We start from the raw sequence: 27,916 nt of genomic DNA, 5'->3' as shown, positions 1-27,916 counted from the left end.
TTCAGTGTCTCTCTGTTATTTTGGGGCTGATGCGGCTTTGGGACTAGGTTGGTGGAAAAGTGCTTGTAAAAAAATGGCTCCTGCAACGTGGGTACTAAGAACTTCCACTTAAAACTTAACAAAAGCTTAAGAAAGGACTTTAAAAACAAAAGAACAGAGACAAGCAAGTCTTCATGATAGCAACATTTTTCTCAGGTGGACTCTGTTTTGCTAGAGACAAGTAGATACTTGTACAGCTCCTTTAAGGGAGTCTTCCTGACTCGGCATAAGTGGCAAAAAATGGGCTCTTTTAAAGGGCCTGCTAACAATTCAATGGTGTGTATGAGCAGCTGGCAGTGGCAGTGACACATCTCCAAACCAGCAGCATGCTGCTTGATGGCAGCATAGACCAAGGCGGTGAGCACAGCTCTCAATGCTGGTGGTAAATGTACCTCTGCCATATTGGAAAGCAATGTTGTTGTTTAGCTAATAAAATCTCGTGGCCAGAAAAAGATAAAGATTTACAGTAAAGACAGACTAAGATAAAGAAAAAATAGTCTAAAAGTTTACAGTGTGTTTAAAAATATACATAGGTCTGGGAGAGAAAAAGAAACAGGATAAAGTCGTTTAAAAAAATAGAAAGAAAGTAGCTAGGTGTGGTGGCACACACCTTTAATTCCAGCACTCTGAGGCAGAGGCAAGCAAATCTCTGTGATTTCTAAGCAAACCTGGTATACAGAGTGAATTCCAGGGCAGCCAAAGTTACACAGACAAACCCTGTCTCAAAAAAATAAAAAAATAGAAGTAAAAGAAAGAGAGTAATAAAAAAAGCCACCTAAAGATGGGAAATACACAGAGAGTCTGGATACTGTATGCTATTGTCTTTGAATTGCTCAATTGCTAAGGATGGAACAACTGCTAAAATACACTTGATTATCAATGCTGCTAAATTAATCCAACTTATATATATTTTAAAAATGCTTTGACTTCAAAATTTAAGTCTAAGGATAGGTTATTTGAGAAAAGAATTTCTATTTTTGTTCCCATAGAAAATGAAAAGCTGTGGATTCCTTCCAGACTAACATGGTTTGATCAAGCAAGACCCCCTGAAGCAGTGTCCCAGGTGATCCAACATTTAAAACAAGGCAGCCTTGCAGACTACAGCCAGGATTTCTGCAACATCTTAGGATTCCCATGGTATTACAGTTTCTGCAACTGCAGTTGCAGAAGCAGTTTGGAAAGAATGATGCCAAAATTCCCAAATATTGTCTGTAAATTTTTGTTTCCATCTAAATGGGGTTGGTTATAAATGGTTAATGATCACAACCAATCTCTTTTTAAAGATAAAAAGGGGATTATGGTATAGAAATGAATGCTTTGTTTTGGAATGGATTTTCATTTATTAATACAAATTTAAAGTCAAGTTTGTGATAAGTATATTTCTCCTCTTGTTTAAGTATTATGTTTATGTAGCTCATTTAAAAATTTAATGTATAATTAAGTACAAATTTTAGATAGTTACCTATAATCTCAAAACTTATAGTTAGGTTAGTTAGGTTTTCTAGATATACAGAGATGTATTTGAGGTGGATAAATATTCTTCAAACCTTTCAAAGACCTATAGAATATGGCATTTAAAATGTTTTAGGGTTTTTCTTAACTGAGGTGCAACTGCTCCTGGTAACACCAAATGTATCAGAAGGGAAGATGGACATCAAAGACAGAGCTAGCCAATAAGAAGCTCTAGTCATTGGGCAACAGCTTTGTAACTCTGGGTGCTATTTTGAGACTGACAAGGCTGTGGACCTAGGCTGGCAGTTAACTACTCGAAATACTAGAGAATTATACAAGATAGAAGCAGGATCTCATATTCTGGAAATTAGTCTCCAGCCATGTTGAGGACAAGATCTCCCCAGCCTTGGGAGAGGTAACAGCTCTCTGGTGGCTTGCCTTCTCTGATCTTCAGCTTGAACCCTAATATCTGTCTCTGGGTTTATAATATTCATGCTATACTGAACTGTGGTCCTTATGCTTGGGATATGTTAACAGCTGATTTATGACCCCATTCCTAATCATCTAAACTTTTAAAGAGTGAGAATTGATTATTACTATGATGAATTTAAATAAAAAGGTAAATCACAGTAATTTTCAGAAAAAGGCTGAAAGTGTGTCACATGTTCTGACATAGTCTCTCATCGCTTCTGGCCACACTTATCCTCTTTCACTGTTGACTTCGGAACTATGTGAAACCATTGGCTGTTAAACCGAACTTATTTAAAACATGTGTATATATCCATCTTTTTATATATGTCTGCTGATTGATATATAGACACACCCCAGACAAACAATCTCTGCCATACATTATGTATTTCAAATAGGATTTATTCAGTCTTGATTCACAAAAAATCCTTTGAATCCCTAGTACGAAACAAATACCATGTGAGTCCTTTTAAATAAAATGATTAACAACCACACAGGTAACTTAGAGTCTAGACTATAGTTTCCAGTTTTCTAAACTCATAATTCATAAAAGACATAATTTACATCATGATCAGGCTCTCTCTATGTCTATCTCTCCATATCTCTATCTCTGTCTGTCTATCCATCTAGCAACCTCCCCGTGTGTGTATGTGTACATATGCATTTCATCAGAAACAATGTCTACTCCCAGGATACCTATATTTACTATAGTATATGCTCTCCAATACATTCTGTTTTATTTAAACAGTCTAGAAGTGACAGCAGAGTCCAACCAACTGATCCCATGATGGTTTAAGTAGATGTAAGACTGAGTTTGAAGGATGAGCATCTAGGCTGATTCAGGTCTGTAACTGGGCCTGCTGTGCTACACAAATGCTCAAATCTCTAGAGTGAGAGGTTGGACTTCAAGACAAGTCTCATTATTGGACATATGGTAAAAGCCACTTTATATTTGTTCATAAATTGCAGAGGGCATTTGCTAGATGCAGAAGCTAGCTTTGAGGCAGAGTGCCCTTAGTGTAGACATAGTGAAAGGCCAAGTACACAAGGGAAAACTTCCCAGGGATAAAAGCAAATCTATCTTATTAATTCCTGGTCAGTCCCCCTTTCCTATGCATTCACTTAGCAATTTCCTCCTGTATAACTACTCCTAAATATCTCATTATATAAAATTACGTCTCCTGTCTGCCCTCCTCCCTGACTTGGACTCCTTTTTCACTTCTGAGCCTTTGGAGTCAAGTAAATTTCTGGTGCAAAGTTGCCATTGAATGGAGGCCCAAGGAATTAATGAATGAATATGTAACTAAGCAACCACATGCTTTGAAATTTGTTCTCCAGCCCTAGGTCCAAAATGACAAACAAAAGCAAAAATGGGGTTATTATTTTCCCTATACGATGCTAGGACATTAAGATCTTTAAGAAAAGCCTTAGGAGATTCTAGGTGGGAAGGCATTCAGGATTTGGTTAAATCACATGTATGAGTCTAGGGGAAATACCAAATGCTTGTAACAAAGTCTTCACTTTTTTTCCTATATGTCAGCTCCCTACATTACCACCGTGGATTTAGGGACTGCATTTTTAAACTTTACATATCTGCATCTACATCTAGAAAAGAGAAAGTTTACCTCTTTTTGAATTTTGGAAATGTCAAAGCAGTCTAAACCCACACCTAAACCACAAACTCCTAGTCTCAATAGCATCTCCCCCAGTCACCAATTTATGCGCTGTTCTGAAACATTTTTTTTCCCTGCCATCATTCAGGATAATTGTGAGACCATGATTTCCTGGTCAGGAATGTGAGCATCTGATCCCTTCATAACCACACAGAGAATGTTGATGTCTATGGGATGCCTAACCATTTAAACCTGGAAGTTACAGCAGGAATTTTTCAGAAAGCAGGAAGCTGGGTCTACACTGAAGAGATGAAGGAAAAAGAGGTATTTGATAGCACTAAGAAACTAAATGAGATTTGCTCTTCAGAAACAATCTGGGACTCTGGCAATTAGTGATGATAGGAGAACAAAACTGAAAAACGGAGATGTCTCCACATGGTTTGGGGGTATCCATTATTACAGGGTGAGCCAGAAGGTTCATTAGGGAAAAGTCATCAGATCATGTAGGGGAATGTCTTTCTCATGCAACATTTCCTACTGTTTCTCTGAGGGGGAAATGCCAAAGCATTAATATGTTCATACACATATACATCATACACACACACACAGAGAGAGAGAGAGAGAGAGAGAGAGAGAGAGAGAAAGAGAGAGAGAGAGAGAGAGAGAGAGAGAGTGAACACCAGTCTTCCTCTGTTTTTGTTAAGTATGGATGCTGCAATTGCTGGGTCAAATCTAGTTTTCATAGGCATTCATATATTGCCAAGTATTCACTGGGCAAATATCTAACATGATTGAGGAATTGCAGAGAACATGTTTTCCATGCGTGCTGCTCTGGTTTTATAGCTGCCTCAGTAATGGAGCCAAGTTTGGGGATAGGCAGGGTGAGAGACGACACAGATCAGGTAAATCATCTGAAGAAAGAGTCAGACTTTACCCAAGTCTAGTCTTGAAAGTGGACAAGGAAACAATTCCACGGTGGCCTGTGGTAATGACATCGTACCCGTCTTTTAAGATCATTAATAGAATGATTTCAAAGTCTGACTTGTCAGCCTAGCTAGAAGTCAGTGATACCAACTTTCACAGATTTTCATAAACACAATTAGTACACTCTGGTTTGTATCATAGTTGAATTCAAAAGTCACCATAGTGCCTGTGGAGAATGCAATACCCATGCTGTGGGAGTGATGACCATCCTTTCAGGGCTTTCTTTGATTCACTATCTTTCCTATATGAAATCCAAAAGGATAGATTTCTGTAAATTTTCTTTTTCCCCACCATAACATCATAATAGTTGCCATTAAATAAGAACCAAATGTTGTAAACTGCAGAATGGTTATGACGCCAGCATTTTCTTAAAAGAAATAACAAGATGGCCACCATCATGACCCAAGTGGTTTATAGTTAGGAAGCTGAGCTGGGTGATGCCATGGGCTGCAAGTTCCTTACTGTTGTCAACTTGAAGGGCCACAAATACCAGTTAGATGGATTTTCATATCTTTTATTCTAAACATCATCTTCTCTTTTTAATTTAGTACCCAAAGTTTATTTTAGGCCCTTTAAGCTCTGTTAAAACAAAACACATCCAACTGATTTTAAACAGCTTTGAGAACTGTTTAGGCAATCTGGAATTCATAGGAGTTTCTGCTATGGTCCCTCCTATATTACATAAAATGGTCATTTCTCCCATTGCAGTAGAAGAAAAGAATGTTATTATTGAGAAGTTGGAATTTTGGGTTTTAAGCATGATCCAACACAAACGGTTGTGGTTTGGGGGAAACTTAACTTCTTCTAAACTCGACATCCTGAACTGGAATTAATTGCTCATTAGAGGCAGAAAGGGCTCCTTTTTCACTTGAATGTAACTGTAGCATAGAGGATAGAGGACTTTTTTTTCCTCTTTTTTATATATTATGGAAAAATAATGTGGTTCTGAACTTTCATTTTTCTGCTTTCTTTTTTTTTCTTTCTATTTAGGTTTGGGTTAGAGCCAGAGATGGCTAGCTTATTTGATTACAACATAAAAAGAATGATTTCATTTAGACTTTTAAAGGGAACTCAGAAACCAAACTTGGGTTTTGGTTCAGTCCTACTGGGCTCAAAAGCAAATTAAGTGTGATGAAGAGTCATTTTAGTGGAGGAAGAGAAGCAGTTTTGACAGTATTTAAATAAGAAAACTCAAGACAGGGGAACATGAAATCTACCGCCCACCTCCACACACACACAAATATTTAAAGAGCTGCAAGAGTTGGGGCTCTCCTTTACTCATTGCTCTGGGAGGTAGCCCACACTGGAAAGTCAGCTTTGTTAGTCATGGTGTGATGATGGTGCAGTCTTAGAAGTCTGGCTTTCTCGTTTGTATGGTAGGGAGAGAAGGATGTCTATGTCACAGCATCTTCATTTTCTATAAAGCTGGGTTGAGGAGGCACCGAATAAATGACGTCATTGTTATCAATAATCTGGTACTTCACAATTTACTAAGCAAGTCATTTGCGTGCACTTTCTTTACATTTCACCCTCACTCTTAGTTCAGCCTGCAGTTGGTATTTATTTGCTCTGGGTTTTTTTTTTTTTTTTGTTTGTTTTTGGTTTTTTTTTTTTTTTTTTTTTTTTGCAAAACTGAAAGCAGAAGCTGTTAGAAGTCAACTTTCTGCTAGTCTTGGATTTTCTCCTAAACTCATTAAAAAGATTAGGTATGCTCCAGGGTGAAAGGTGAAGGAGTGGGCCTTAGAAAGAAAAGTGTATGCGTGGAAGAGATGGAAATAGATATTGACCCTTAGAGCAACGGAATTTGCCAAAAAGTGCCTGATAGCCAAGCTGACAATCACCTCCTGAAGTCACCATGGGTCTCTCAGCACAGTGTGTTGGGGATTGGAGGGCCTCCCATGATCCAGGGTGCATTGTACAACGACACAGAATTCTAGAGTGAGCAGAGATTAAGGAGAAAAGATAAGTTGTCTAGCAGTGGAGTGAATGGTTTCTCAGCACCTTGGCGTGTAAACTATAGAAAACACTTATTGAAACACATCCTACATGCCAAACACCATTCTGAATGCCATCCCGGAAATCTTATACTTGTTACCATACTTATATGGAACAGTGCCATGAACATATTACTAAAGGAGACAGAAAAGTAGAAATGACCCACAATGTCCCAGTTAGTAATTGGTGCAACCTTGATGCAGGCTTGGGCAGTCACTTATGATCCTGATCTAACATAATACAATAAATTGCTTGACTTGCTTGCTATGTTTCAAATAAATAGTGATCCAAATATCTTCACCATTTCTGCATTAAAAAGGCATAATGAGTGGATGGAATTGGTTTAGGGTATCTGCCTTCCAAGCCAATGGTCAGGCAGGGCTGATGAGTCATGGCCTGTGTTACAATAACTGGTGTCATAGGCCCCAGACGGCAGATTTAGAAACAAAAGGCTTCCTATGGAAGATGGGAGGACCAGTTTACTGAAGAAATCAGTTTCATTTTCAGAATCAGAGCACTGCAGGAAGCTAGTCCGACAGGGCCTCTTGACAGAACTTGGGCCCTACACAAAAAGAGAAGTACTTGAAAAATCACAGGCTAATGGTGGGGTGACATGGTGACAGGGAACAGATCCAGTCATCCAGTTTTTTGAGTAATTTGCACCAGTCTCCTGAACCCACCTCCTATACCAAATGGGTAAGAATGGACTTCTGAGAGCAAACACTGAGATCGTGGTAACTTCTGGGGGGGGTGCGGGGCAGAGGTAAAGTTGAACATCAGGCTTTGGGAGGAAGAGTAGGCATCTCTGCAGAGTCATTATGGGGAAGTCAGGGTCAATTAAAGGTGTGTGTGTGTAGGGAATTCATGGGAGACATCTACAGGTAGAGCCCGGAGAATATGGCAAACATGTCTATGTCCAGGAAAGTAAGAGAGAAATGTTCTTCTCTCCCTCTGGCTCTGGGGCTCCCTGCCACTGCTCCAGCCAATGACAATACAATCAGCACAATGTTACTGGGTTTTAGTGGGATTTTGGATACTGGATTGAGACCCTCACAGCCCATCTCCCCCCCCCATGCCCCCCATGGAAGATCCATTTCTAGTTCTAAATTGCCAACTTCTAAAAGGGTCTCGGCAACACTGTTTATTTCTGTGTTGGGAATTGCCTGTAAACATGTTGCCTCCTTTCAAGATGATTGATGCTATGGTTTAATAGCTGGAGATTCACTCACATGCTGCATATCCCAGCCCTCCGTCCCCTACCATAGCTTGTATGGCAGTGTGTTCCTGTGAAAGCAACATTGAAACATAAAGGGCTAAAGCCAACACCACCAAACACAAAACATCCTCAATTGCTTTTATCTCTTTTCTTCCCCATTTCATCTCTTCCTGAAATCCAGGTGAGCAAATTCCAGTCATTAAACCGGCATTTCATGCTTTACCAACATCTAGTTCAATCAAACTTCAGTTCACCTAACTCATAGACACAGTTCCTCTCTCTCTCTCTCTCTCTCTCTCTCTCTCTCTCTCTCTCTCTCTCTCTGATTTGACACCATTATTTACATTTTAACTCCCTGATTGGGAAGGAACTGTGCATGGAGTTCCAGAGATCTAATGCACCAAGCAAGGGCTGAGTACTATGGAAGGAACTTAAACCTTGATTGTCTCGTGTGTTGGAGCCTTAGTCTCCAGGGTGATGCTATGGGGGAGGTGTAGGACCTTGGAGAAGTGGGGCCTGATGGGAGGTTCTTTGGTTATTGTAGGAATCCCAGGCCCTGAATTTTCTCTTTGGTTTCCTGGCCAGGTGATAAGCAGTTTTGCTGTCCCACGTATCTTCTACCATGATGTAGTGCCTCATCACAGTCTTAAAACGATGGGCCAAATTGATTGTGACTGTAACTGTAATTCAGTACTGTGAGTCCAGGTGACCCGTATGTTTTTGAAACTTAGTTATCTCAGGTACTTTGTTATGGTGACAGGAAGCTGAAGCAGCAGCCAAACTACAGCTCTCCCTGCAACGTTCCGTTAATGGCTCTAATTTCTTACTTTACACAATGGCTTCCAGATTTTAGTAAAATAATATATGCTTCTCAAAAATGAATGTTATTGTGTTTGTTAGGGTTTCTATTGCTGTAATGAAACACCATGACCAAAAGCAATTGGGAGAAAGAGAGACGGATTTATTTCATCTTATACTTCCATGTAACAGTCTGCCACGAAGGGAAGTAAGGGTGGGAACTCAAGGCAGGAACCTGGAGGCAGGAACTGAAGCAGAGGCCATGAAGGAGCCCATATACATACATACATACATACATACATACATACATACATACATACATACATATTTTTTTTGTTTGCTTTTAATGGTTATAGCACCTAGGATCAACAGGCCAGGGGGAGGGGAACTATACATATAGTGAGCTTGGCCCCCAAACATCAATCATTAAGCAAGAGATTTCCCCCACAGGCTTTCCCACAAACCAATCTGGTAGGCCATTTTCTCAGTTAAAGTTCTTCCTTCCAAAAACGACTCTAGCTCATGTCAAGGTGACATGAAAGTCGCCCGTGCAGTCATAAAAATGTATGAGCAACTCTGTCTATAGAAAGCAAGTATCCTTAGTAATTTCAAAGAATCCTATTACTTCTATGACTCTTAGATTTAAGGTTAACCAAAATGTCACTTTCTGCAGGTAATTATAAAGCCAGAAATCTGGTAATTTCAGATGAATAACCCAGGGAAAAAATCATTTGTGTCCTTAAGTTCAAAAGTACTAGATCAGAAGACAAAAGAATGTTTCTTTATCTTTTTATGTAGCGAGGAATGACAACAAATTTGGGGTAGTTAATGGCACCCATTCTTCCTAATAATAAATAGGAAAAAATATATAAACACATGAGATCTTTAAAAATGTAAGATGATAAAGTTTATATAATTTTAATTCAAAGTTGTTTCCGATAACCCCTGATTTTAACCAACATCCACTCCCTCCTATTAACGGTACATCAATTTCTCTTGGGGTCTCTTTCACCTAAACTTTACTTATGGGCTCGAGTGGGCAGGGTGCCACTCTTGGTTCTGCCTCATAACCTTGTTCTTGGTTAGTTCTGATTATTCTGGCTTTGAGAACTGGCCCAGGCTGAGCCACAATCCATGAGTACCTCACTGAGCATCATTTTTATGACATTCTGGGGTCTGCTGGGTGTGAGACTTTCCAAAGTTGATGAGTTGGAAGCTCTTATGGTCGTGTTGTCACTACCTGTCCCTGGGAACAGTGCGTACTGAGCAAACTGGGTAGGTGAAGGAGAGAGAAGCTCCAAGTGGCCAGTCTGAAGGAGCCAGATGCCACCCTTCCTGTGGACAGCAATGCTAATGAGCTCCCATTCCCATGGGCTGCTTCTATACAAGCCAGCAGTTTGCTTAAGCAATTAAGCATAGGTTTCCATTCTTTGCAATATAAGAATCAATTGACTTGTTTTCATTTAAATGGACTTGGTTATATAAAATAAAATAAAAGAATAAAAAAAGAATCAATTGACTAATCAGAATTATGTATCACTATCTTTGATTTCTTTTTTATTTACTTGGCTTTTGTTTTTAATAAAATTGGCCTCTTTGGATGTCAGGTGAAATTTATCAATGGATACTCACTCAGCAAGGTTATTTAGATTTATTTATTTATTGAGAGACTTTCATGTAACCACACTGGTCTGAAACTTTTTGAGTATTTAGGGATGACCTTTAAACTCTGATCCTCTTGCCTCCATCTGTCAGACAGAATTACAGGCAAGAGTTATTATACTGGGCAGTATAATTTGTTATTATGAGATGCTTTTAAGGAACTGACAAGGAAAATACATTGTAAGTCTCATTTCTGGTATCAGATCATTGACAGTAGGAACTCACACTCTTATCTACTTATATTTATAAAACAATCTTCAAATCGTTTTTGGTTAGGTTGGTTGTTGTAGTTACTTCTCTATTGCTGTGATGAAACACTCTAACTACTTTGGGAGGAGAAGGTTTATTCATCTTATACATCCAGGTAACAGCCTATTACTGAGGAAAGTTGGGGCAGGCAGAAACTCAAACAGGGTAGAAGCCTGGAGGTAGGAACTGATTGATACAGAGGCTATGAAGGAGTGATGCTTACTGGTTTGGTCTCCACAGCTTATTCAGGCTTCTTTCTTATTGCACCCAGGACTACCAGCCCAAACCTAGACCCTCATGGTGAACTAGGCCCTCACATTAATTATTAATGAAGAAAATGCACCACAAGCTTGCCCACAGGCCATTCTGGTAGGAGAATATTTTCTCAGTTGAGGTTCCCTCTGGCCAAATGACTCTAGCTTGTGTCAAGGTGACATAAAACTAGTTCGCATACTTGTCTATGGAACTTCCACCTTCAATCTAGGTCTTAAGATGACTAGCATCATGTTCTCCATTCCTTCCGAGTACAGATGTTCATCCTTCACTTTGTAGGGCAGCTGCTAAGCATACTCATTCAACGTGGCCACTAGACCACCACCCCAACAGGATGAGAACACCCTTCCAAGTGTTTTTTCTTATGACCCCTGCCACCTCTTTTGTTTGCAACCATTGCGTACCTGAGCCAACTTCCATAATAGAAAGTTGTGGTACCAAGTTTTTTAGGTCAGTGGAAACTTGCATGTCATGTTAGGTATGTCAACTACCATTTTTCCTGTATATGCACACACTTATTCTCTCTTCCTGTTCAAGAGTTTACAAACTCATAGGTAAACATTCTTCTAATTTAGCCAAGAATTTCAAAAGGAGGAGAGAGGAATAATAACGCACACTATGAAGCTCATGAAGAAGGCAATAATGAAGGTATGGAGAGCTGCAGACAACTTGAGAGCCATCCCATTTCCGAAATTACTTACAGGATATTCATGCTGCTATTAAATAAGCAGATAATCTTTATCTGCTAATAAAAAAGGCAGCCTGTTGCCAGAGGATGGTGACAGTTTTAACAAGTTTTACAGAAAATAAAAATATCAGCAGATAGCAGGTATCATGTTTTCTTTTGGCAAATGTTAACACTTCACAGCTAGCATGCCTTGCTTACTTAATTGGGCCTATAAAAACCCACCAGGCCATTTCATTTGGAGCCATTGAAATTCTCTAGACCAATTCTTTATAGCTTTTCAGAGCCTGGATTGGAAAACAGCTACAAAGAAGGCTGATGAAAAGGGTTTTTCAGCTCTCAGGCCCATATTTACAAACCTTACAATCTTGGTGTGTTTACATGTTTTAAAATAGATGGAGTGAATAAACCAGGCAGGTTATTATTATTGCCATGAGATGATGATGATGATAATAATAATAATAATAATAATAATAATAATAATAAATGTGTTGGCGTAAGCAAGTTCCAAATAGCCTAAATAGCTTCCATAGCATCTTGTCTGTGACTGACTTCAGTTAACCTCTCTGAGTCTATATAAGAGTTGGTTGTAGCATTTGCCACATATGCTATTGTCCTATGCAGTTTTGGCTAAAATACATATATTCTTTAGCCATATTGTTAGTCTCTCTAAAGTGGACATAATGCCATATTCTTACTACCAATGACTAGACTCCACTGAGGCTGAGTAAATGGATATTTATTGAAATTGAAATTGAAGACATAAATATTTATTAAAATCGAACAGGAAATGGAGAAAATGGAAAGGAAATGCAAAGAAAAGAAATTGTGAGAGATACCTTAGGTTCAAGCCACTGAGTGTGTGTTGTATCAAAGAAAAAAAATGTCAGTCCCATTGAGAAAAATACTTTAAAATATTCATTTAATAATCTCTTCAGCAAACATTTCCATCATTTTAGGTTTAAAGCCTTTTGTGCATATACTTTCTTTGTCTCTGGGCTATCTTTAATCTAATTTGAGAGTACAGCTGGACATCAGCAGCTGTGGAGTCAACCAAACACTGAAAAAAAATGTTTGTTTCTATGTATCTGGATAGCTGTGGTGATCACTCTCTTAGTAAAGTACTTGGCTTGCTAGCATGAGAACCCAGGTTCTATTTCTAGAACCTTAATTTAAAAGCAAAAAGCCAGTCATGATGGAACATGTTTATAATGGCAGTGTTGTGGAAGTGGAGACTATTGAAATCTTCAGGGTTCGTTGGTCAGCTGTCTTAGCCAAGTGATCCAAGGCCAGTGAGAGACCCTACCCCCAAAACAAAACAAAATAAAAAGATGGACAGAACCTGAAGAATGGCACCTGAGATTCATGTCTGGACTCCATATATATGCACACACATATGACACAGGATATTTGATCACACTGTGTGAAAGGCACCTTCTGATTGGTTTGATAAAGTGTTAAGTGGTGAATAGCTAGGCATGAGAAGATAGGCTGGACTTCCAGGCAGAGATAGGAACTCCAGGAAGAATATGAGAGACAAAGTTTTGCCAGTGAGATGTGGAGGAAGTTGAATATACATTTTGGAGGAGAGGTAACAGCCACATAGCAGAATGTAGATTAATATAAATGGGTTAATTTAAGTTATAAGAACTAGTTAGGAACAAGCTAAGGCCAAGTGTTTGTAATTAATAAGAAGTTTCCATTTCATTATTTGGGAGCTCTCAGTTCAAAAAGTCTGATTATACACATGTGTACATTTGTTTACCCACAAACATTAGCACACAGATATGTGTACACACAATGCATATTATTGAACATATTTATACAATTTCCTATCATTATTTTCTAAATTATAGAAATTAAAAATTATCTATATAACATTGACATTGCATTAGGTATTATTCATAGTCTGGAGATGCTCCAAAGTATATTGGAGAAAGCCTATAGGTTCTATACAAATCCTTAGCATTTTAGATAAGGGACTTGAGTATCTGCAGGTTTGTTTTCTGCAGAGTTGTGCCAAGGATAGCCAGGGAGGATGATAGCTGCAGGATAATTTATCCTCCTATTTTCTCTCTTGGCAGCTCAGAAGTCTTCTGGAATAGATTGCTTATAGGGAAAATTCTTTAGGCCTTTTCACCTGAGTGTGGTACTATACTGGGACTGGGGCATCTCAAAGTATGTGAAAGATTTTTTGATGATGATGATGAGGACTTTGTAAACAAACATGGCCTGCTTAGAGATTTATGGATGTGGAAGGAACCAAGCTTGGTTTCTATTATTGATTTGGAATCTCAGATTTTTTTGTTGGATACCTGGACAAGTATAAGTTGGTAGGTGTGGGTCTTCTTTCCCATCCCTTGATTTGACCTTAACATGGTGCTGAGGACCAGCCTACTCTAGACACTGCAGTCTTATGAAAGACGCTTTGTTGGGTCAGGCTGAGAGGCAGAAATGAAATGTTAACTTTCTAAACTTGCTCTCCTAGATCTTTCTAAATGTAGCAAGACAGAGGTATAATTTCTCAGACCTCCCCTAGACAAAAGGTATCAGTGTTTTTCTTTGGCATTGGGAAAGGAGTGGAAAGGGTGCTGAGATTCTAATCCCTAGTTTGGAGTATCTCAGGCGATCACAGAGAACACTTGTCTTTTATGACAGTACAGTTCTCAGCATCCCTTTGGGATGCCTTTGACTCAGATTGTCTGGGAAACATAAAATCAGTCACATTTGGCAACACTCAATACACGGAGCATGGGAAACACAAATTAAAATAGATACTCCTTCAGTCACTAAGCTGTTTGGTTAAAAGTTTGCTTGGTATAAAGGGAATCATTACAAATGGGAGCTCCCAAGGGACCAGCTCCAGCTCAGGTTTGGTGAGCTTCACAGGCCTGTTCAGTCTCTTCCAAGCTCAGCATCTTCATCCTCTTAGCTCAAAGTAAAGAAATCTTTAAATAAAGCCAAAGTAACAAGGGCTAGTCATTCTGAAATCACTTTCTTATTCTGCTCATAGGAATTCATAAATGCTTTTGAGGGCATTGGACATGATGTTCTGTTCCTGGGATAGTGGCAATCACTTTATCACTAGTTTTTGTTTGCTAAGGGAGACTGAGCTTCGCCTAACAATTGCCTCTCATCTCTTGTTTAAGGCAGTAAATCAATCGGGGATCAAGTTTGAGACAGAGTGAATTATTACTGCATCTGTTATTCCATAGAAATCTTTCTTTTCTACTATGGAGAATCTAAGAGACACATTGTCCCACCACTGTAAATGTCATTTTGTTTAATTCTAACATCTGTATAAAACATAAATAATTACTAACTCAGATATATGGTCTGACATGCTTTTTTTCAAAGAGGCTGGCATCTCTGGGTTTGGATCACCAATATGCACAATATACTTCTTTTAATATGTATTTATACATTTCTTTGGTTTTGTTTTGTTTTCTTGTTGGATCCCATGTACCTCAATCTTACCATGTAAATGAGGCTAGCCTTGAACTCCTGACCCTCCTACTTTAGACTACTCAGGGCTGTGATGACTGGCTTGTGCCACCTTCCCTGGCTCCATTAGTGTTTATAAACTCCATTTTATGAAAAGGAGTCTCCTGGCCTGAGGAGTTGCCATTGTTCTGCACAACAGTGGGAGGTGCTGAAACTAAGGTTTGACCCACATGTCATTCACAACCTCATAGGATGCAGATGTGAGAAATGAAGGGAACTAGCTACATTCTCTGTATCTTTATCTTATGAGAATATGTATGAAACCCAGAGCAGGAAACTCCCTTTAACATGCTTGTCTTTCCAAGGAGATGGTAGACCAGAAAGCCGCAGTCATCCACGAGGACACATAGGATGGGTAATAGCCAAGACATTACAATTGGCCACACTTAGCTCTGCTCCAATAATAGTATCAATAGTTAATATTTATAGTGCTATGTATTGAGTGCCAGCTGCAAGTTAGGTACTGTCACTGACAAGTTCTTACCAACCAACTCTAAGCTCTGTCCCCAGATATACAGAACAGGGGGAAGTGCTACACAGAGAAATAAAAGTCTTCATTTAGTGCCAGCATTCTCTTTTGTTCCTTGAATGTTGAAAGAATTAGCATAGTGAATCCTCCTGCAAAAAGTGCCTTATCTCGCAACACACCATCCTATTATTCTGGCAAAGTTTTGGAACATAAATTGCTCAAATCTCATATACAAATAGGCAATATCTTTGGCAGCAATACTTTGAAATGTATTCCTAATAGCTCATATTTAAGGTCTAAGAGAAGGAATGGAAGGATTAAGGCTCACAAACCTTCCTTGTCCTCTTTAAAGTAACTGACCTGCTTGCCCCAGACCAGTGAGGTACCCAACAGGAAGTAAAGCATGAGAGCAGATAAAATGAACAAGTACAGTTCTGTGGTTTGATTTATATAAATAACTTCTGTGGGAGAAGATGACTGTGGTCTGGGTAATGTTCATATCTATAAAACTCAAGAAACCTGAATGTAACCTGATATGCCCAGAGCTTTCTTGACCTGACTGTGTAATTCTGCTCTGAGTTATTTTGGTAGAGAGGAATTTATGATTGGAATCAGGCATGAGCTTACCCAGCGGAGGTCATGGTCAGATGGCCGTGCTCGTCCCTCTTCATCTTCATACAAAGGGAACCCTTCTCTTCGAGCCTGATAATACTCCTTCCGAAGTTTCTGGATGCGGTCAGTGTTTCCAGCCATGGGACGGCCACTGTAGCACACAAATAGACATGGTCACATGGTGTATGTCAGCCTTGGGGAACCCCCTTTCCTCTCCCTGTTAAAGGGCCTGACATCCAAATTTGAAAGACTTGACAATGTAATGCAAATGAGGAAAATGGTGAAATCAGTAATAAAAATGAGCAAAGAAGGAATAACACACACATACACACACACACACACACACACACACACACACACACACACACACGCACACACATTTAACTCCAAGGGTCAAGTCATCTGATTTTGGACTAATAAATGCTTTGGGAATGAGAAGGTAAGTTAATGTCCTGACCTTCTAGAGCAATTAAATAACTTACTACATTCTTTTTAAAATCATATATACAGTGTTTGGTTAAATTTTAATATGGGTATCTCTTTCTTTCAGATGTCATTGCTAATTTCAGATCAAATCCCATTTGCTTGACCCAAAGGTTGGATGTGACAAATGATTGGCTGGCACGGATCAGCATTCTTTTCAGTGAAACTCAAGAACTTAGAATAAGAGAGAGTGACAGAGAGAGAGAGAGAAAGAGAGAGAGAGAGAGTGTGTATATGTGTGTGTGTACAGTGTGATTGCAGGACATAGGTCAATGTATGAGTAAAGAAAGACCATAGATAAAAAAAGATGGTGAAGTTTATGGCAATAAGGGAAACACATGGGTAGGGGAAGGTCTACAGCAGCTCAGTGTTCTAGTATGCTCCTTGTCCAAGGGCCATGTATATCTGTGTGAGCCACTGATTCTGCCTAAGACTTAGAGCTTGCCAAGTGCCACCTTGGGCAGCTAGTGGCCCCTTTTTAGTTTGGGTTTACTGGTTATTATTGTTTTTATCAGAACTAGGATAATGCTTATGTTTTATAATCCATCCTGGGGAGGCAAGAGAAAAAAGATATACAGGTCTGACCTGCCATTGAAACTCATTGATTCATTTAATGATTGAATGTCCCATTGTGCCAGACCTCACATTAAGATCTGGAGATGTAAAGATGAACATTTCATATTCTTTTCCTGAATGAATCTGCAGTGGAATAATCCCCTTATATACTATAAAGATTTACCTCTCAAATTAGTATAACATGCTGATTATCCAGTAGCCAGACAGGAAATATGGGTAGGGTGACCAAACTAAGGATGATTGGAAGGAGAAGGGTGGACTTGAGAGCCCCCAGCCAGATACAGAGGGAACAGGAGATAAACATACCATGCTATTAAAGGTATTGCCGTGTGGCAAAGCATAAATAGAAATATGGGTTAATTTGAGTGTAAGAGCTAGCTAATAATAAACCTGAGCTATTGGCTGAACATTTATAATTTATATTAAGCCATGAATCAATTATTTGGGAAGTGGATACCAGGTATTTGGGAACAGGCAAGTGAGAAAGAAACATTTACATGACTACAAGAATCACATTCTTGGAGGAATTCAGATTGCTGCCACTAGAAGGATCTGCACAGGGGTTATGAGTGCTTAAGTTTTGACAGGGTTAGAGCGGGCTATGGAAGGTGACAGTGGAAGGCTCCATAGAGGAGGTTCGCACTTTTGTTGAAACTTACAGAATATGTAGATACTCAGGAATTGGGCAGGTAAGAGGAGGCAATCTAGGCACACACACACACACACACGCACACACACACACACACACACACACACACAGAGAGAGAGAGAGAGAGAGAGAGAGAGAGAGAGAGAGAGAGAGAGAGAGAGAGAGAGAGAGCAAAAGAGAAAATCTTGCTTTGGTGATTCCTTTTCCAGCAAGTACATTTGGGCCATTGGAGGTCCCAGCTGCCTTTACTCTGCCTCCTACACACATCAGATGATACATGCTCCCTTTCTCATGTTAGTTAGTAAGAGTAAGTGCTGATAACCTGAACCTTGGATGCTCGGGAGGCAGAGGCAGGCAGATCTCTGTGAATTCGAGGCCAGCCTGATACAGAGCAACCTGTACAATATACAATACAAGCAATACAGAGAAACCTGTCTCGAGAAACACAAAACAAGCAAACTAAGATCACTCTGTAGTTTATGAGTTATATGGGAGGGATTGTGAAAAGGGGGACAAGTGACTATTGGACAGGTATGTAGGGGCCTGCTATGAAGAAACTTGCATTCATGAAGGTCCTCAGGTATTTCTGTTGAGTTTTACATTTAAATCAGATATCCGATTTAAAAAAAAAATGAGATATCTCAAAGCAAATGGAAGTATTTGAAAATTTAAGCTAGGTAAATATGTTTGCAAGACAAGGTCTTCTACTTGATACAAGGTAATAGATAACATGGCCACATTATTTGCTTTGTGGCTTCTCTCCAGTAAGAATGACTGGCCACTGGGCTTCATGGGCACACTAGAGATGGCAACTGGCCAATAACTGGTGCTTTTGATTAAGAAAAGGCAAACCCTGAGGTTGGAGAGATGGCCCAGTAGTAATGAGGAGTTTGGTCCCCAGAACTTATACAGCAGCCTATAATTCCAACTCCATGGAATCTGCCACCTTGGGCCTATGTGGGCACCTGCACTCACATGCACCCCCCCATACAGACATATATGCACACACACACAATTGAAAATAATAAGAATAAATTTTAAAAAAAGGAGTAAGTTGAGTGCTCGGCGGGGGTCGGGGACAGACCTTTACTTTCCTTCCTTATGTATTTAAAAATTCTGAAAATGGGTCTAATTCTCCTTCCTTTATTTTTATTAAAAAAGATCACCCTACAGATAACAAGGGATTGCTAAGCTTTCCTGGAGCACATGTACTGAGAGCAGCAGGCTATACCCTGGAAGCTGTCTGGTCTCCCTATCTCCGTAGTAATACAAGAGGACTGCAGCGGCTGGATCTCATGCATAGGTTTCTGCTGGTTACAGAGACGCGAGAGCAGCATTCAAACTCACCAGATGAGTTCAATCAACTTGGTGCAAACACTGCATACATAATCTATTAGTTTACCCCAAAGAAACTGAAGCATTGAATTCAAGTAGAGTGAAGTCATCAGTAATAAAGGGAAACAGAAAAAGGAAAGAAAGGAATTGGTACGATACTGTTTTTATAAAAGGACCAAGCATCACAATATTCTTCCATTTGTGGTGGAGAGAAAAAAATCATATTCAGACTATAAACCATTCTTCCATATGCCTATAAACACATAAATTTAAAAATATGGGTTTGATCAGCTTGCTGCTCTCAAATAAGACAGTAGGGCAAGAATATAAAAACAGCTGTTCAGGATTCAAAAAATTCCCCCTATGGGGACAGAGCATGACTACCTGGAAAAGTAATCTGGCCCTAGAAAAAACACAAGAGGAAAGTCATGGAGTGATTCCATGCAAAACATGCCATGTCTTCTACCAAGTGTGAATATTCTAAGATAGTATTTGGAATAGAATACAGGTATTTTACTCACAATCTGGGACTATCTTTCAATCTTGGTCTTATTTTTTCCATTGCTAAACCTCTCTCTGCCCTTAGTTAACAACCGTGTAGTTTTCTAAGTGTTTTATATGTTAACGTTAGGAGTCAACATTTTGTTTTTAGTTTTCAGAGCTTCTCAGTAGATAACTAAACTAATAAAATGTTAAATATCATAGTGTCATGTGCATAGCAATCAATTGATTTTATTTTGTGTTGAAGTTGAACAAATTTAGCAATTTGATGCTAGATTTATACACACTTTGTAGCAATGTTATCAACCATTATAGCAACAACTTAAACCACAAATATACTGATGCAAATGTTTATTTCTATGATCTTCCCAGAGTCCACTTCACTAATCAATTATACTATTCTTTTTTAAGGACCCTAGTCTCGGAATCCCTTTTAAGCCAGAACTTCAAAAAACTACTATCAAGCTATAGGGGTGGACACTTGAATGGGTTTTATTTATAATTCTAATGTAATAGCTTTGGAAAATATCTCAAAGTCTGAAAATTACATTAAAAGATAAGGTTTATTATTCTGCTCATGTAAATGAAGAAGCGAGTCTATCAGCTAATAGATGACTAAGAACGTTGGTCTGACTCCTAACATTCCTGTTATCTGGAGCTACTTATGTTTGAATTTTTCCATCTTGTTTATATCATAGAGACTTGGGCCTCTAGAAAACACCAAAACATCATGGATTTAAGGCTAGTGCACAGTATTTGACTCCTGAAGGCACTTAAATGCCATCTGGTCTGTCTTCTTGCTTTTATGTAAAGTAGTAGCAGGAATTCTGGGAAATCTCCTACTTGACATATTCAGAAGCAACACCAAGTTCTGATGTACCTCAAACCTCTTAAAGGATTAAACACTAACTACATCCACATCACTAATTGGGAGGATAGACTTTCTGTACTTGTTTACTTGTTGTTTACCAGGGAAAGTAGAGTTTGGATCCTTTGTTTGTTTGTTTGTTTATGAACCAAGGCAAGGATTACAGCAGTGCATGACCACACCCAGATAATCCTGGCCATTCTTACAAAAAATAGCTGTATATCTATAAGAGGTGACCAGTAATGGTTTTAGAATGTTGAATTCACTCAATCCATATATCAAGACATTTATGTTATTTGGGAATTTCTTAGTCAATTACATAGTCTCTGTCTAAAGGTAGTATCTTTAAGCAAGCCCTTCTTAGAGGACTGCTGATTTGGACAGAGCTTAATTTTACAATGGGTTTCATTTTTTTTTTTTTTTGCAGTTATCTATAGTTATAAATAACCACCATATGTGAAAACCTTCACAGCAAGGCACTATATACTTTTTTTTTTTTTTTTTTTTTTGAATCCAACCTTACTCTGCTTTGCTCATAATTCCTCCAAAAAGAGTGCTTCTTGGAACTAAACATCAGTCTGAGCATGGTACAGTCTTTTGGCTGCTATGGTCTGGAGAACTTAAACTAGTTTTATGGAGCGTCTGTGGTGTCCCAGACAGTATCTATGCTCACATCATCTGATTCCATTCAAATCTGTGAGGACGATGTTGTTGGCATTTCCCAGACTCATACACCAAGGCTCAGAGAAGTAAAGAAACACAAGTGGTTAGTGGTGGGCCAGGATTTGTGTGCCTGTAAAACTCTAGCTGTTTCTTCTGTATCACATTGCCTTGGGAGAAAGACATTAAAATGCAGCAGGCATTGTGGAACAACAGTTCACAGGCATTTCAACGCAGAGGGAATTTAGTACAGCACATTTATAGGCATACCTTTTGATATTCTTTTATTTGCACAGATCTTTGCTATAAAAATAGAAATAGAAGTAGCTAAAGTAATAGGAATACAAGCAATGAAGTCTGTATTCATTAAAGGAATGATGCTGGAGCAATTGCAGACCAACATTTCTGGGCAATTAATATTATATCACTAACAGGCTTATGTGGGAAACTGGTGTAAAACTGAATGGGGTGCAGAAGAAAATCAACACATGACTTAGAACCCACATGAAAGGCAAAGATTGTGGATGAAGACCAGGGTGGAGAGGCAGCTGGTGCTGCAGCAGGGAAAGTTCTAAGTATAATTTTGTTTTGCTAACAGTACTAGAAACTCCACAAATGATTCTTAAAAACAAACAAACAAAAACCAATAACCTAAAACCAAATCAAAACAAAAACAAAAACATCATTCACCTCAAGGCAGATTATCATGGGTATAATTATTGTGTTCTGTTGATAAAAAAAAAAATTCCTGCCTAATAAAATTTTTGAGAGATTCTTATATATGTATTGATGATCTTATGCTTATTTTTTCTCTTATATATTACATCCCAATGGCACTTTTTCCTCCCTCCACTCCCCCCCCCCCCGCAATACCTCCACCTTTCCCTTCCCAACTCCCCTAGATCGACTTCCCTTCTGCCTCCTCTCAGACAAGAGCAGGCCTCCCAGGCACCTCAATCAAACACAGCATAATCAGGCACACACTATCACATCAAGGGTGGATTAGGCAACCTAGTAGGAGGATAAAGGTCCCACAAGCAGGCAAAAGAATCAGAGACAATCCTTGCCCTCACTGTTAGGAAGCCCACAAGAACACCAAGATATTGAGCCATAACATATATGCAGAAGAGCTAGGTGAGACCCCTGACCTCTGTGAGTCCCCATGAGTGCTGGTCAGTTGATTCTGTGGGCCATGAAGAGAAGATCTTATTCTTATGTATGTATTGAAGATGATGAGTAAATTAAACACATTTAGATTTGTACATCCTGTTGACTTGACAGCATTTACACAAATACTGTATAGATGTAATATTCCATGATGAAAATACATTTAAATAATGTGCCAATAATATTAAAGATACTTAATAATACTTGATTTTAAGAGGGGTTGTCTATAGAATTCTCTCAACTACATTTTTGTCCCCCAAAGTTCTGAAAAGTATTTTATATGAACATTTACTGAAAACTGCAGTTATACAAAGAGTACCTGTTTTTGCATTAGCATTAGATATTTTGATTTTTCATCCAGTGACATTTTGGAACCCCAACTGACTATCCATGGACAGCATATTAGGATTCTTGTTTCTGACTTCTTGCTCTCATTATCTATAGAGATCTAACTATCTCACAGGAGTAAAGATATTCTAAAGAGACACCTATGTCCTTCCCTTTGGCTATAAAATTATTGAAACAATAGGCCATAAGAAATTGAAATGATAAAAAGCAAGAGTTCTAGTGCCAGTTAGAGGGGTGCCTTGTCTTGGAAAGAGAGTTCACATTTATCTGACAACTTGTCAGACCACCTTGCAGGAGAGACTGTATCCAAAACAATGATGATGAGTGGGACCACACCTTGACCAAACTTCTTAGTTAGGCCTACTTGACTTCTGTTTAAACCCAGATCTCACACTCAGGGCTTAAAAGATAGACTTGGGGAGGACTGGACCTCTTTGCTCCTTTACCCAATTGGCTATATTGAATACTTTTTTTTTCTGGCTTTTTAGAAGTATTTGTCTCATTAATTGGCCTATTGAGGATAGTTGGCTGAACCTAGCTTGTTAAAGCTGCCAGAACCTAGGCTCTTATCCTAACAGCTTTGGTGAAAATGATACTTTCCATTTTCACTGAGTTTTGCCAATAATTTACCCTAAAATAATAATGATTTACCTTGATCCTATGAAAATTTTACTTCTACCAGAATTAAGTTAAATTTGCGATGAAAACAATTACTGCAATTAAGAACCTCTTGCTTACTATGACCGCATTTAAATTCCTTGATTAGGACTGATGAATTCAGTGAAAAGGTAAATAATATTAGTAACAGACAAAGTCAATTTTTTTTCTGTGTGGAATCCCCTTTTTCTTCAAGGACTGCTTCATTCAGTAGAAATCTCAGGTAGTGTACTCAGAGGATGTCAAGAGACAGAGTTTAGGCTCTTTAAGATAAGCATATCACAAAACAATCAGGTTGCAGAACAATGGGAAAGTAGTCTAGGTTCTATACTAATATAAAACTTCGAAGAGTATGCATCAATATACATTTCTAAGGCATTCTTGCTGTCTGTTTATGCCAGGATGTAGCAGGGGGCTTCAAAACCTGCACCAGAGGAATTGCTATTCAAGTGAGGGTCATAGGAAATAAAAAAATATACTCAACACATGACGATATATTAGGGCAAGCTGGATCCTGGTCCTTCCCCCAACTGTGCTAGTGGCATTTGACCCAGATGCAATAATGGGACACTGTGCCTTGGCAACTGAGCTCCTGACTTTGCCTTTTCATCTTTCTCCACAGGCTTCCTGCTCTCAGCATCTGCTTCCCTTGAGGTCCATATCTTGGTACTTCCATCCGACCTAGATGAACTGACCCTCTGATTTCTATGGCTTGAAAATTTGTCTTGGAAATTGGAACCCTGGACTGGACCTTGACCTCAGTGTATCAAGCCACAGTGGTGAAGCATAAAGAAATGAAAGGCCCCTTCCCTTGACACGTTTGATTGCATAATGGCAAGCATTCCCACTCACACCGTGACTACAGCTACTATTTACCTTGAATGTAATTGTATTGATTCATGAAAGGCAACTTTCTCCTGCATTAGTGTTGTGACTGAGATTTGTCACCAGATCGATGTCATATCTTCAGATAAAAGGCATAGACTCTACCTTGCTCTTTATCACCTGAGACAATGCAGGGCTGTTCTCTGAGGTCAGAACACTATGCTTCTTTGTCTCTTCTTCCAGAAGATACTGAAACTCCTCAGAGTTTCACACAGATAGTGTGGCTCACAATTCAACAATAATGCATGGTTGTTTCCACAGCTTCCACTCCCCTTTATAAGCCTGTGGCTGGTAATCACATTATTCTGCTAATATACAATAACCTGCTGGCTGTATACAGATTTCCAAGGCCATTTTGTGTTAATCATAAAATGGCCATTGAATTACTCATAGTTGAATACTATCAAGGCACATTTCCACATTTCCTTTAATATACATAGTAGAGTATTTATAATCAAGCAACTTACATATATACAAGACCTTTCAAAGACATATGTATATGCATATATATATATATATGTGTGTGTGTGTGTGTGTGAGTGTGTGTGTGTGTGTGAGAGAGAGATCTATATTGTTTCAAGGCATAAACAATTTGAAGTACACAGGGATCATGGAAAATTACTAAGTGATTTATATGATAATGTTTACTTCTTAAAAAGAAATATCTTAAAATATATTGGAAAATTAACACAGAATGGTGACAAAATTATTCTTTCATTTTTTTTCTTTATGTGTTTGCCAAACACATACACACTGATAAAGAAAAATAGATGTGGATCAGTGTGGAGCTGTGTCTTCTGTTTACGATGATAAATGAACCATTTCCTGTGTTACAATCCATGTCGACACTGCTATTCTTACATGACCTTGCATCAGAACTTCATCTAATTGATACATTTAATTTATCAGAGCTTAGATGAAAACAGAAGCTTGGGCAATTTTAACAGCTATAAGTTTCTATCAAATCTTCCATCCACTGAAATTTCCCTGGATATGAGCTAACTTAGTTTCCTTCAGTTTGTGTTAGTCTCTAGCAACCTTTTATTACTTATATTTTATAATGTCATGTATGGGATTCCAGTGTTCAGACTGGTATTACACATCCAACATGTTCCCATATATGCAAGTCAATGGCTTCAACTGCTACTCAGGCAGGGGAGACCCATTTAATGCAGAATTAAAGGAAATGACATTGGGTGGGTTTAGTGAGCAGTCAAAAGGAGCAATCAATATAGTGATCTCCTGTTGTGTCTTTTCAGGCTAGTTCCGAATTTACACAGATTTCTAAACCACATAATGACTTTAAAAACTATCCTTAAGACATGGTTTCACTTGGAGCCTTAAAAGTATTTTATGATCCAAAATAAAATGAACAAAATCTACATAAAAAGGCAAATGGGAGAAACCTACAACGTTTTTGCTATCTTAGTTCACACCCATCTTCTTGAACTGAGCAAAGGACAATGCAAGGAGGAAGAAAGGTTTTACTGTGTGTGGTGCTTGAGCAAATTAATGATGATATGTACACACATCTTCTCAAGGATATTCTCACCAACAGCTATGGTAACGGTAACTGAAAGATAAAATTATTATTTTCGAGGCCTAAATCAAACACAGCTTGTGTTTTAAGAATACACATCTGACATTTAGATGTGGATTAAGCTTTCAGGGTCATTCCGGGAAAACAAGCCTTTGTGGGCTGCAGGCCATGAAACCTTGGGATTTTTCTAGGCCTCTGTGAAATTCCCTCTTCCTTAGAAGAAACAACAGAGAGGCTCTCTCCCCCTGGGAGACCATGGAGTGCCATCAACCCAGTGATTCTCAACAGCTGGATGTCTAGGTCTTCCCTGATGGATAACAAGGAAGTAAGCCCTAACAGACCATACAATTTTAAGGGAAAGTAAGGGAATTCTAATGATTCAGTGCATGGATGGTAGCTTCGAAATTCAGAGCACAGTCTGGATATTGCATACATGTCAGGTAGTTAAAACTGTGACTTCTTACACATCAAGCCCTGTCTCCCACCTTCTCTTTCAATAGAAGAGTTTAGGAAAATAATAAGTGACAAAGAGAAATATACTAAAAATAATTTTCTAATTGAAAGAGCCTAAAAAATTATGATTTAAATCTACCCTAGATGCCAGAAATCACAGTATTATGTACATGCATATTCATATAACAGTCATTTCCTTAATGTCTGTTAAGAGGGCATATAACAAACTATCTAGCCACACAGGTGTGATGCTTGGACCACAGCTTTAGGACCATGGGAAAGATCTTAATGATGATATATGGTGTTGAATTTCACAATCTGATAAACAGGTCTTTCCATTTGCAGTATAACGATACAATTACTGTTAGAACAACCAGGTCCACCAGAATAAGAACTTAACTAATGACTTTTTTTGAGAGGATCTACATTTAACTTCTTTTACATCTGAATGCACAAATGCTGAGATCTTCTGCAGTTTCAAATATGGTTAGAACAACCACCCAATCAAAATAGATTCTTGAATCCAAAGAGTTGCATAAAAAGATAAGATCTACTTATGTCCCCAAAGACACTGGGTCCAATAATATCCCATAATCTCATTTTCCAGGATGGAAGGTGCACTTGGATATACTGGTGCTCTGTTGACTTACTGACCTCAGGGATTCTGGGACTGTGGATAGTAAGTACCATCACAGCCTATAGATTGTTTCATTTGTTAAAAGAGGTTTAGGCTCTTTCAATTCCTTGATAGAGAAATACCAATCTGCTTTCCATCTTGGAATGGAAACTAGTAACTAGATATCAAACTTAGGTCCTTGGCTGCCTTTTTGGGATCTTTCCAGTAATTGACTGTTTACTGACCTGTACATTTTTTCAAAGTTTAGTTTTTCTCCATCAGGGTCATGTCCCTGTCTCTGTAGAGAAAAAGATCAAGATCCAACCCTTAGGGATTTCCACAGTCCAGTGGGGGAGATGGTGACATAAGTGTATAATAATAGTACAATGTGCCAATTGTGAGGAAGGGTCATGACATGCAATGAAGCCCTGTGGCAGCCCACAGACAGGCAATCAGCTCCATTGGGGAAGTCAGGCCTTGAGGAGAAAAGGAGACATAGATATGACCAGGAGGCTAGATATGGAAGAGGAGGGAATGGAGCATGCAAAGGGGGCGGGGCAGCGTGGGGGTAGGGCTACAGGGAAGAGAACACGGCTGGCCATGACAGCAGGAGCATGTGGGGAACTGTGGGATAAAGGATTAAATAGCTTGATCTTACTTGTCCTTCTGAATGGGGCAGTGAAACTTTCCAGAAGGACAGCGGCAGCAATATAAAAGACCTTCCACTGAGGTCAGCCAGGAAGAACTAACCTGAGAGATGAACACTTGACCTCTATGGGCTTTCTTGTAGTGTGTGTGTGTGTGTGTGTGTGTGTGTGTGTGTGTGTGTGTGTGTGTGTGTGTACATGCGCACGCACGCATACAATCCAAACTCAACAGTTAGCCACATAGTTGGCAAAACTCACCTTCTAGTCCCAGTTCTCAAATTTTTGGACATTGTACCTGAGGACCACTGAAGATTGAGGCAAGGGGAGGGGCACTGAAACTTTCCATATTTTCTATAATTAGAACTCTTGTTTATCTGACATGAACTGGTGATGATACGTGACACATCATTAATACAGTGACAAATTTCCCATTAGGGGAAAGGTACTGGCTGCCAAATTACAGGTCAGAAGGTAACCACAACACAAAACAAAGCAAATGAAACCAACCCTGT

The 27,916-nt window shown here is 38.9% G+C and overlaps 1 protein-coding gene across 1 annotated transcript in view; it reads right to left on the bottom strand.

Moving 5' to 3' along the window:
- Pard3b (par-3 family cell polarity regulator beta) overlaps positions 1-27,916 on the bottom strand; it is a 948,779-nt gene that overhangs the window by 87,517 nt on the left and 833,346 nt on the right. The window contains 1 exon segment of the mRNA XM_051190339.1: positions 16,035-16,170. Within this exon segment, the coding sequence (XP_051046296.1) occupies positions 16,035-16,170 (136 nt within the window).

The sequence above is a fragment of the Phodopus roborovskii genome, unplaced genomic scaffold (assembly GCF_943737965.1).
Source record: "Phodopus roborovskii unplaced genomic scaffold, PHOROB, whole genome shotgun sequence".
Lineage (NCBI taxonomy): Eukaryota > Metazoa > Chordata > Mammalia > Rodentia > Cricetidae > Phodopus > Phodopus roborovskii.
Note: the sequence above shows the minus strand (reverse complement) of the source record. Positions and strands in the feature narration are given on the sequence as shown.